This window comes from Phalaenopsis equestris, unplaced genomic scaffold (genome assembly GCF_001263595.1).
Source record: "Phalaenopsis equestris unplaced genomic scaffold, ASM126359v1 Scaffold000552, whole genome shotgun sequence".
Classification (NCBI taxonomy): Eukaryota; Viridiplantae; Streptophyta; class Magnoliopsida; order Asparagales; family Orchidaceae; genus Phalaenopsis; species Phalaenopsis equestris.
Genome location: NW_018164992.1, coordinates 2,181,740 through 2,193,703, shown reverse-complemented (window position 1 = coordinate 2,193,703; position 11,964 = coordinate 2,181,740). Strand labels below are relative to the sequence as shown.

Genomic DNA, 11,964 nt, shown 5'->3' with positions numbered 1-11,964 from the left:
CAACCCTTTATCCGAACTGCTTCGCACATGTTCGTTCCCGCGAGACCGTCTGCCTTGCGAACAATCCGTAAAGTTTTATATTCTCCTGTGTCATAGCCAAGATCCCTTCCTCCAGCCAAGAAAATTCAGAAAAACCTTCCAAATTTTCTTCTCCACAAGATTCCTTGTTGAGCCAGAAATTTTACTCACTTTGATCCTGCCAGAAATCACCGCAGATACAACAAAGGAAATCCACCAAAAGAAAATATTTTGCGGCTCCAGTAAATGAAAGAAAATCACATTCCAATTACTCCGCTCCGCTTTCCTTCCAAAATTTTCTCTGAACTTTCCTTTTCGGCGTCCTGAAATAGCTCCGCTGCTGTGCAAAATTTGAAGAATCTTCCAAATTTACTTCTCCGCAGCCTCCAGCAAAAAAAATCTTAATTAAGTTTCCTTAATTTAATATTCTCATTAATCATTTCCTTAATTAAGGCTTTCAAGGAATGAATTATTTTCTTAATTAAGCCTCCAGCAAAAGAATATTTTCATAAAGATTCCCTTTCCTATTTTCCTTTCCAATTTTTAAAGCAGCAGGCTCCAAAGAATATTCCTCAAATATTCCCTTCCTCTCCGTTGGATGAAATTTCTGAAAAGAATTATGAGGGAATATTCTCTAGTGATTCTTTTCCTCAGCCCTTCTCCGCATGCTCCTTCTTTTCTGTTCGCGATCAACACCGAACTCGCAAACGCCTCAGCGAGAGCTCCTCTTCCTGCCGCAAAGGCCATCTCGCGATCCTTCGGCCTGCTCGCGAACTCCTATCACGCCGTTCGACGATTCCCAACCGAATCCGGAGCCCTTCGCGCAAAAGCTCTGCGCCGAACCTGCTCGAACTTCGCCTTGCTTGTTCGCGAAACTTCCTTTGCGAAACGAAACGGAAGCCTCCTCCCGAACTTAAGAAGCTGCGCCGTAGAGACGTACCGAGAATTTCTTTCTCGCGCACTAAATTTCTTCCTTGCCTCTAACCTGGCTCTGATACCACTTGTTGAGCAAATTAGGGCGAAGAAAAATAATAATCGACACAAATCCAGAAGAACACAGAGATTTAACGAGGTTTGACAAAGATGCCTACGTACTCGGGAGCAGAGCGGTGACTTTCTTTTCAATATTCAGAAAAGAATATAAAATACAAAATTCAACTCTCTCAAAGACCTAAGATTACAAACATGTCTATTTATAATCCTAGAGTAAGCCCTATAGTACAATATGTAATTCCCAAATTACCCTTGTACAGTATAGCGGGGCGTTGACCCAACACCCCCAACCCACATAACGTAACTTCCCGATTTGGACAGATTCTTCCGCTTCGCTCCGCTCTGCTCCGTTTCGTTCCAGCATCTGTCCCTATATGATATATGAGTCATACCATAACAAATTGCTATCATAATACAAATTTTATTATTCGTAACAACGTAATTCTATGTGCGGGTTACATACGTAGCTCTGCATATAAATGATGAGAGAACAGTCATGTACTCGTCCTACTTGTGTGTTGTTGTGCACTAGTTGTGTCCTCAATCTATAGTACACAAGCACATATAGAATACACAAATGCATGTTCTCGTGATCATTGATTAGTGTATACAATGAGGGGCATTTACATACACACCACGCATTTCTTATGTATTTGAATATCTAACACTTTACATGCATAACACAAACAATACCACATTCAATTACTTTTAAAAGGTGAAATGCATCTTTTCATGCATAAGTTTATAACACCAAAGTAATATAAATGTAAATATAAAAAAAATAGGTATTAGATACGTAAATACATAAAAATTGTGAGGCATGTATGTAAATTTTCCTAATATCCAATCTTATTTTACGTTTCACCAAATAATTTAGTATAGCAATGATCATTTTACCACCAATTCCATGAAATATTTCAATTCAATGTTTCTCTAAATTTTACACCTCAGATATGTTGCATAACAGCATCAAACTAGCCAATAAACAATAAAACAGATTTGCATTACATGCCTGGTTTGATTGAGGGAGTAAAAATCCGGCCTTTGGATTCTTTTTTTTTTTTTTTTTTGGAATAAAATGAGGTGGGATACGACAACCTCAAACATCCACTGCATCAACTGGTAGAGATTTGGTTCTTAATATAGGAGAAGGTAGAATGTTTCCAGTGTAAAAGCTCTTCGATGTCACCATCGGCTCGGAGATGGCGAAGAAATTGTTGAAATTTAAGTTAACTTTGAGAGCAGGGGCTCGATCATCAGAAGGAATGTGAAATCTGAGATTATTTGCGAAATGAGAAGACTTTACCGTCCCCATTTTCGATCTTGGCAACGAACTACAACTCAAGCCGTCTTCCACATCTGCGAGACGAAGAACCTCCTTTGACTCGCTGAGTTCATGCCGGTTCTCACTTCCATCTTCATCTGCCTCACTTGATGCACATTCATGATGTCTGTTCTCATACTTCACATATGGATCACATAATTCATCTGATGTTTTCTTCCCACCACCAATCTCTTCATCAGTATAGCAAGAAGAACACAAGTGATCACCTTCTTCATTAAAAAGAAATCCTCTTGATGCCTCTCCACGTGAATTAAGTCCATCCGAGTGACTACTAGAGGTCGTCATCGCCGGAGCCGGAGCTCCCTTCGACCCGTCCTCTTCGTAAGTAATCTCTTCGAATCGACCGTAATGCGGCCGAAGATTCTCATAGCCATGACCTTTTGAAGAGAGAAAGTCGAGAGGTGAATTGCATGAGAAAACATCGGATGTGCAATGCTCGCATTGGTTCTTCGAAAGGAAACTTAGGGACTCACTCGTCTTCCAGCCAGGAACCAAAGTTGAGAGCTCGCCGTCAATCATTTCCGCTATCCTTGTTACACCATAGTCAGTAATGCCTAATTCAGAGACCATTTCGTCCGCAACGTTTAGAGCAGTATCGGCTTTGACGTCGAAAGGGAAGTAGATGTTCCTCACATGCCCTGCAAGAACAAAAAATGGTGATGGGTTGGTTCATTGTACTGGCACGAGCAGAGTTCCAGAGAGTAAGGTGTCAAAACAGTCCCCTGTTCATTTACATGGAGTCATTCGATCGGGTGAAATACCTCTTTAAAAGTATGGGGACTAAATTGGAACTAGTTTAAAATTTGGAACTAAACAGTGGACCATTTTGACATTTTCCTTAAACTTTCAGATCTAATATTACCATTTCTATCTGTAATTCTGAGCCTAAGAAACACTCCTCCGTCTTCTTTCCTTCTTCCTTTAATGGCAATATCCACATCACCAAAATGTTCCTCCTCATGATTACTGAAAAGTTCCATACTATGGATTTCTAGATCATCATCAATGTAATCCAACCTGCTCTTCAAGCCTGGTTCGTCGCAAAGGAGGTTCGAAAAACAGTTGTTAATGAATGAGCCATTGCTACGCTGGCAAGTAACAGAAAGTGGAGGAAATATATGTCCAATTTCGACGATATCTCCATTGTCGAGCACGGGATGAAGGCCATCGATATGGAGGAAAGGGTCTTTCAAAAGCTCTGAGGCAGGCAATCTCTGTGATGCGGCGACCAAGCATTTCTCCACAAATCGCCTCACCTCTGGATCCATGACTCGATATAAAGCCTCTGGTTTTGTTCCCTGGAGGAAGGCGACTTGTTAAGTTATTTCAACGAAAAATACTCGATGCAAGGTACTTCTTAAGACATAAGACATTTTCTTATCGAATTGTTCAACATTTCATTGTTTTCAACATGACAAGAATCAGAAATAACTGCATTTTATCACAAATGCATACCGCCCAATTCATATGTATATACATATCCAGCATAGTACACAGTTCCTATGTATTTACATATGTCGCACATAAACATTCATATTTACATACACAGCACTTTGAAGATTTAAATGTGCATGAAAAGGTGTATTTCACTTTTTAAAAAGTGGTCATAGTGCTATTTTTTTTGTAATTTTGAAGATTTGAGTGTTATGAGCATAAAAATGGAAGTATAGGCGTGAGATATGTAAATACATGAGAATTGTGTTCTATGTATGTAAATGTGCCATGTAAAAATTAAAGTTTAGGCGTTATATATGTAAATACAAAGGAATTGAGAGGCATACATATGTAAATCTTCCTTTTTTCTGCAATTTCAAACATAATGAATAAAAAAAGTTCATATTTTTTGTAGACTAAACAATAAACCAGATGAGATCTCTCACCGAAATAATTTTCTTATAGATCTGAGCAGGATGTGTGCATTCACTATAAGGATAATCAAAGGTAACCATCTCCAAGACACACATTCCAAAAGAGTAAATATCCACCAATTCATTGTATTCTTCCTCATAAACCTCAGGAGCCATAAACTCAGGAGTCCCTGAAAACCAAAAAAACTCAGATTTGAATGCAATTGTACTGGAAATGAGGCAATTTTATAGAAGAATGAAACACTCACCAACACAATGGACAGCTCTGGACTTACGGAGAATCGCAGCGAGGCCGAGATCACCTATCTTAACCTCTCCCTGGTTACCATTGATGAAGATATTATCGCATTTCAGATCCCTGTGAATCACAGGAGGATCATGGCTATGGAGGTAGACAAGCCCCATCAGAATTTGCCTGCACCAATGCTTCACTGCCCGGAGATTCACATTCCTGTATCTCAACCTATACCTACATATACAAATCAAGCAAGATAAAGATGAAGATTTAAGCAGAGATGAAGAGGACGGTGAAATCAATGAGGGGACTCACTGCCTAAGAGTTCCAGATGTGAACAGCTCGGTAATAAAATTTATGTTTCTTTTGGTTCTGTCAACCCATGAAGTATAGAACTTCATAATGTTCTTGTGCTTCAGGGTTTTCAGAAGGTGAATCTCGCAGTAAAGCCTCTCCAAATCCTGTGGACTCTGAAGGAAATCATGAAGTTTAACCTGGTTCCAAGCAACCTCAATCCCTTCATATTCATCAAAGGCCCTAAATCTGGTAAAACCCAATCATCCCGAAAAGAACATCAGATCAAAGATCAAAATGTGTTTTCTCCCCTTTTGGGCAACGAGGATTAGGGATCTTACACAGTTTTTGAAGCTCCCTTGCCGAGAATTTCGCTGTACTGCGAGAAACCAGATGAGAAAAAGTGAGGATGAGAGAGAGAGGAGGAAGGAGAAAGGAGACAGCTTCAGGAAGAAGAAGACACAAACCCTTCCATATCTTCCGCTGGGATCAAACTCCACAAAATCTGGGTAATCTTCTTGCTGAGGATTCACGCTTCTCATCCTGATCTTCTTTAACCGAGCTTTCTTATGAGCTAATGGCGCTCTTCCTCAGAGCCTCATGGGATGTTGGGATCTATGAGGAAGAAGAAGGGTACAGAAAAATGGTGGCAGTAACTGCTTGGTCCGCAGCCTCAAAAGATTTTGATTTTTTTATGCATGTGCGAGCAATTTTGCAGTTTAACTTCTCTCTCCTCTTTCTTTATATTGCTTTAATATAAAAGTATTTTAAAGTTTAATTTTTCAATTAATAACATCCAAAATATTCAATATTATATTTTAACCATAAAAAATTAAAAAATTACATTTTAAGATTTAATTTACATGTTTGAGAGTTTCTTTTTTAAAATAAAATAAAATGGTGAAAAAAAAAATCTATGTATCACGTGATAGAAAAATATTTCTGTGATGAAATAATGCTCAATTTATTAATAGAAGAAAAAATTTTAATTGTTTTTTTAATGAGATCTTTACTTATTTTCATTATAAAAGGATGTTTAGGTGTAGGACAGGTGGAGCATGTGGCGGGTCCTCTACTTTCTACCCATTCCTGTCAGCTGTTTCACCATCGACCCTTCACACGTGCTACCGTTGAAGTCCTCGTAAATTTTCTCTTCGCCGATGTTAGAGGGAAGAAAAAATAAAAGTATTTCCTTTTGGAAAAAAAAAAAAAACTTATATAAAGAACACTCAAAAGGCAAAATTTAAATAATAATATTTTTTATAAATTTATTATTTTAAATAAACTTCAAAATATTAAATATTTTAAATAGACAAAATCGTCTGCTGACATGCCAAAGAATCACCACATCAACAAGTTAAATCAATTATTGATACAATAATTTTATTATAAAAAAATTATTGAGAATAAATATATCTTATTAATACTATATTATTAAATCATAGCATTAAGTATTTTTAGCTTAATTTGTAGAGTGTATGCCTTCCAATTTTGAGCTTGTGGGTGCCATCCCCATGATGTTTTTTATTTTTATTTTTAGGTGTGGGTTAGATCCAACAGTAAGTATTTTTATAATCAAATGGGCACATTAATTTGGGCGATTTTAAATAATGGCAAGACAAAATCACTTGTTCACATGATGATTTTATTTATTTACAATATTTTAGTTTTTTAAGATTTATTTAAAATAATAAATTTATATAAAATGTCATTTTTTAAATTTATGGAGGAAGCACCCCCATTAACAGTGTTAAACCATCTCGTTGGAGCTCGCTGAAATGGAGAGCTAGTGGGTAGTGTCGGGATGGTGCTGTATAAGCGGACATGCAATAACAAAAAAACTAATGAGTAATGAAGTGTCTAGAATATATACAACGTAATAAAATAACTTGAATATGGTTTGACAACAAACCCTAAATACGGTATAATAATGCACGCTGAATACAATGCAGCAATACATCGAGAACGCGTCGAATTGAAGATACAATGGTAACTCCTGCTGATAACTGTTTGGAATCGTTGTATTCATAATTCAATGACTTAACTCTGAAATATTGAAGTTTTATCCTTGTGTTGTATGCTAAAAAGTGACGTCTATTGTGTAAAAAATTAAAGAAGTGATGCAACCATTACTGTAGTAATTCTAACTCTTACCTTTATGAGTAGTTGATGCTAATACAATATTCCACCACTACTTTTGTGACTAGTTGATCCTATTGTAGTCTCTTACTATGGTCTTAGTGTCCAATTGGCATTATCACAGTCACCAATCATGACACTTGGTAGCAACAACGATCTATATCAACAACCACAACTTATGTTTTCAAATGCTACGACAACTCTAACCACAACCTTCGTGCCAAAATAAAGCCATTGCAGGCACCAGTTATGATTTTTGCGACTAATTAATACTATTAGATCCTCCAACCACAATCTCTATGGCCAATTACCGCTATTGCAACAATCGTCAATGGTGTTTATGGCCAACAATTGCTATTATAGCTCAAAACTACATATGTTTTAACCCAATTATGACTTTTACGATCAAGCTACTGGTATACATTTGTGGTTATCAATTCTGTAATTCTAACCTCTCTAATTCTAGAGAAGGACATATCATATTTTTACAATTACATAATAAATTATTTTGACGGGCTAGACACCCTTGTTTTTTTCCTCTTTCAATGATCTTACACGTAAAAAAATTCCAGTCTCTTCCTAGTACTTTTCAATTATTAGTGTGCTTTGAATTTTAATACAATACTGAAACATTATAATTATTACTGAGTAGCTGCAAATATTACGACAAATATATTTTTAGGCCCAAAAAAATCTAATATAAACAAAGTGATCTAGGAATGTTCAATAATGCTAAATGCAATGTTTATATAGTAAATGATGAATCTAACATAGTATAACTTATTATTATTATTACTTATCTACTATCCCTGATAATAATTGAAAAACTAGCTAAAAATTATTTAGAAGGTCTAAATATTTGATAAAAGGTGTAATTCTTAACTTTGTAAAAATGTAATGTGTTTGAAATGTTCCAACCAAGTTTTTCCCTCACACCCTCAACCCTTTATGTCATCCAAATCTTGTGGTGGTTATTTTTTAATTGTATTATATCAAGCATTAACACAAAGAACAAAACAACTATAATGAACAAGTAAATTCATATTAACCAAAAAGGTTTAGAGAATGCTCGCATGAGATCACAATTGAATCATATTGATTTTATTTTCCAAAATAATCTGTAATAGTTATTCAATCATGGTTGAAATTCAACTTTTGAAGGAATAAGACTTGATTATGATATCTGCAAAATTTGATAATTAAAGATAATTTGATGGTGATTTAATTATATTTTGAATATTTTGAACATTAATTGTTTTTTTTTTTGTATCATTCTCTAAAGATTATTGAATTATAGTTTAAATATGAATATGATTTATCATTAATCAAAAAAATTCATGGTATATGATATAATGAATGTTGGATTTAAAATGTAAAAAATATATTCAATTTTAAATAACAAACAAACAACATCACATTCATAATAATGAATGAAAACAAATCATCAACGTAAAATTTCATCTTATCCCAAACGCACAAGCCAACAACCAGTAACAGATGTAGAGAATATTGGGACAAAGACATGCTTAAGGGCCTTAAGCTCTTTAATGACCGAAAAGCTGTGTAACTGTTCAGCAATAGTTTAGGTTTTATTAGTTAAAAAATTGAGATGAGTTGTTATAAAAAATATATATTTTTTCCTAACAAATATATATATTTTTTCAATTTTAACTATTTTGAGGTTATAAAATTAAATTTCTGTATCGCATGATAATACGTATTTTTTTAAAAGAATTAATAATGGTCATATTTTTGACGTGATATTAAAGATTTAATTGTTACAAATATAAATATGAAATCTTAGAGGGTAGATATGTAAATACATATGACTAGGGTGGAATGCACGTAAGTATTCCTAAAAGATTCAAATACATAGCACCTCAAACATGATAATTAAAAAAAAAAAAAAAACCTAGCGCTTGTTCATTTTTTTGAATAATGAAATTAGTGATATTTCCTTCATCATATCAAATTATTAAGAATTTTATAAAAAATAATAAAAAAATGCATTGAGATTTTATTCAAAATTTAATAAGTTGGCGACAGTTTGCAAAATGTATGAAAGGGAGTGCTAGTTTTGTAAAAAGAAAGTTTTGAGCGCTGCTATTTAAGAAAGAAGGCTGTTTCGGGTTGGGGGGCATCGAAGGATGCAGAAAGCGCGAGCAGCCGAGTGAGAGGGTGGGAAGAGTTTGAGCGCTGGACCGAGCGGAGGAGCCGGCCATCGGATTCGGAGAGATCACTGTTAAGCTGGGAGGCTTAACAATGCCCTAATCGTTCCGCGTCAATCCTTTCCTTTTCATCCAGTTTAAAATCCGGGAACTGAACCGGATAAAGGGATTATTCTTGAGGTATAGCTTGTTCATATTTCCCAGCCGTAATTGCAATGAGATTTTAGCATTTAAGCAGTACGTTTTGATACTTAATGGGTGACTCAATGTTATTCTTCAATTTAACCAACTCTGATGATCTAATAAGCACGCATAAACCATGAATTAAGAGAAAGGGTGATTATATAATGTCATCATGTTTGCTAGATTACTGTTTTTGGCTTATGAGTATTGACATTACGTAGCATTCCTATGTTAACGGTGTTTATAAAATCGAATTGGAACTTGGAAGCGAGAAACCCTAACTTCAGAAACAGGGCGTTTGGTATGCTTTAGAAAATAATTGAGTTTAGGCAGTGTTCATGTTTGAATTGATTACTGTTTTGACTTATGTGTAACTATAAAAATTGCTACCGTGGTTAGTCTGAGATTTTGTGATAAGTATTTTTGCAGCTTAAAATGCATATGTAAATGGTGTGTACAAAACAGTAGTGGAGCTTGGAATGCATAACACCTAACTCAAGAAAAAGTGCTTTTTATATATTTTATAAAATAATTGGATATAGGTATTATTCATGTTTTTGTAGATTAGCTTATGTTTAATTATATTCGATCATATCAGTGGTAGTCTAAGATTATGTATTTGCAGAGATTGGAACTTGGAATTGATATGCCCTCACTCAAGAAAAGGGGTCTTTCATATGATTTATAAAATAATTGGGTTCAGGTATCTTTCATTTTTGATTGATAAGGATTTTGGCAATTGATATAAAACCTCAGGGAGGAGTGTCACTCGCTTATGAAAGAACTCTAAATCATAATTAGGTTGATAGTTTGGAATTATATTTTGTATTGACTTGAAGCTATCATAGGTTCCACTTTTCAGTGTTGCAATATGCTTCTTGTTCATATGTATTTATTACATGCAAGAAAAATCATAATTGGCTTAGTTAAAATAATCCATTATGTGCATGATGTTGCATAAGTTCACCTTTCCTTGTAGTTGGAGAGATTATATTACAAAATTGGGAGTATTTGATTGATCGCTTATGAATGCGGTGAAAGTAGTGGAGGGTGATGACAATGTTTTGATGAAGATGATTGTATGTTGATAATTTAGAAGTGAAGGTTGGGAGACTAGAAACTAATAGAAGATGACAATTGTGCAAGGACGATGACGATAAGACAATGGCTGTGGACGATGGTTGGGAGATGATAGTCAAGTAATAGCAATTGGGAGAGGTCGGTTTAGAGATGGCATTCGGTTAATGGCGGTTCGATGACAATGGCCCGACAATGATGATTGTGCGATGAAGTTCGAGCGATAACAATGGTAAGATAATGGTGATTGAGTCGGTGTTGGTCATCAGATAGAGCTTTAAAGCTTTCTTGTATTTAAGCTCTCCTTAATTTTTAGTTTGGCCATTTTTATGATAAAAATGTGGGTCTATTTCTAATTCTGAGACCTCTATTTTTTTTTATTTTGGCCTTAACCTCAAAATTATTCATTAGGCAACCCAAAGTATTTTCTTTTATCAAAGACTATTGATTAAACATTTAAGTGCCTCAATGATCTTAGAATTATTTGATATTTTGCTCATTGGATTTCTCTCGTCGTTGTGTTCAATTTTGACTATTAACATAATGAATTCAAGATTGTCAAACATTTCTAGAATTTGTAATCACACTTGAAAATACTTGATATGGTATCATTTGAATTTTATTTGCATCACTTTTGGTATGATTGGCTTCATTTTGTTGAGATGTTCAGTTTGACTATAAGTTTGTTGAAATCGAGTTCGGATGGTTTTTAAATTACTTCCGGAAGTTTTCAATTTTAAAAAATTATTATAGCTAATGCTTGATTGGATGGATTTTTTGATGAAGTATCAACATTCTATTTTGATTATTTTCCCAGCTAAACAATGCTACTACACATAAGACTAGTAATACAACTATTAAATGCATAATTATCATTACTTGTACTCTAATTTAGTGCAATTGGATTGCTCAGACGTATTAGTAGTAACGATGAGTCCATGATTTGGTAAACTCTTGCCTATCAGATGAATCACACATAGTAAAGAATTGCATTATTGGCTTTGCATAATGTAGTATATCTAGTATTACATAACATTTAAGGCATGGGATATCTTATAAATCATGATTCACCACTTCACTCCATCATGTTCCATTTGTTTCAATTCACTAGTCATTCTTTTCATTTATTTGACCAGTACATTACATTATGCTGGCTACTTTGAATGAGAGATCAACATCTTAGTTTAAGGTAACTCAAGAATGCAATTATACAACAACAACAACAACAACAACAATAAAGCCTTAATCCCACTACGTGGGGTCGGCTACATGAATCCTTTTTCTCCATTGCGTCCTATTTAGTGTCATATTTTCATTAAGTTCTAGTAAATTAAGATCATTTTTAATACAATAAGCCCAAGTCTTCCTAGGTCTACCTCTGCCATTCTTAACACAAGTCGAATTTAAAACATCTACTCTCTTAATCGGATCATCTAATGGTCGACGTTTAATATGACCAAACCATCTAAGACGACTTTCTCTAATTTTGTCTGTCACAGGAGCTACACCAACCCTATCACGAATATATTCATTCCGCATTTTGTCTCTAAGTGTAAAGCCACTCATCCACCTAATCATTCTCATCTCAACAACACTTAACTTATTATTATGCTTCTCTTTTAAAGGCCAACATTCAGCGCCATA

The 11,964-nt window shown here is 34.8% G+C and overlaps 2 protein-coding genes across 7 annotated transcripts in view; one reads left to right on the top strand and one right to left on the bottom strand.

The window, feature by feature from the left end:
- Window positions 1–2,063: 2,063 nt before the first annotated feature.
- On the bottom strand, window positions 2,064–5,460 carry LOC110029185 (probable serine/threonine-protein kinase WNK9). 3 transcript variants are annotated; one of them, XM_020731356.1, is made up of 7 exons: window positions 5,221–5,460; window positions 5,095–5,132; window positions 4,775–5,002; window positions 4,473–4,693; window positions 4,237–4,394; window positions 3,219–3,654; window positions 2,064–2,994 (listed from the first exon to the last, which is right to left on the bottom strand). In XM_020731356.1, exons 1-7 carry the CDS (start codon window positions 5,293–5,295, stop codon window positions 2,111–2,113), a joined length of 2,040 nt encoding a protein of 679 aa, XP_020587015.1. In that variant the 5' UTR covers window positions 5,296–5,460; the 3' UTR covers window positions 2,064–2,110. The 3 variants fall into 3 exon arrangements, with proteins under 3 accessions (XP_020587015.1, XP_020587016.1, XP_020587017.1); XM_020731357.1 differs by having other exon boundaries at window positions 5,095–5,127; XM_020731358.1 differs by lacking the exons at window positions 4,775–5,002; window positions 5,095–5,132 and having other exon boundaries at window positions 5,221–5,292.
- Window positions 5,461–9,014: 3,554 nt separating this feature from the next.
- Window positions 9,015–11,964, top strand: part of LOC110029139 (snRNA-activating protein complex subunit) — a 79,330-nt gene continuing 76,380 nt past the window's right edge. Inside the window, exon 1 of one of the 4 annotated variants that reach the window (XM_020731291.1) lies at window positions 9,015–9,240. The gene's annotated coding sequence lies outside the window, so the exon portion shown is untranslated. The remainder of the gene's footprint in view (window positions 9,241–11,964) is intronic. The other 3 variants (XM_020731290.1, XM_020731293.1, XM_020731292.1) reach the window with 3 other exon arrangements.

Coding starts and splice junctions, on each gene's coding strand:
- LOC110029185 (XM_020731356.1), bottom strand. CDS start 5,295: ATGAGAAGCGTGAATCCTCAGCAAGAAGATTACCCAGATTTTGTGGAG. Junction 4,395..4,472: donor CAGAGCTGTCCATTGTGTTG/GTGAGTGTTTCA, acceptor TTTGGTTTTCAG/GGACTCCTGAGTTTATGGCT. Junction 3,655..4,236: donor TCTATAAGAAAATTATTTCG/GTGAGAGATCTC, acceptor GCCTTCCTCCAG/GGAACAAAACCAGAGGCTTT.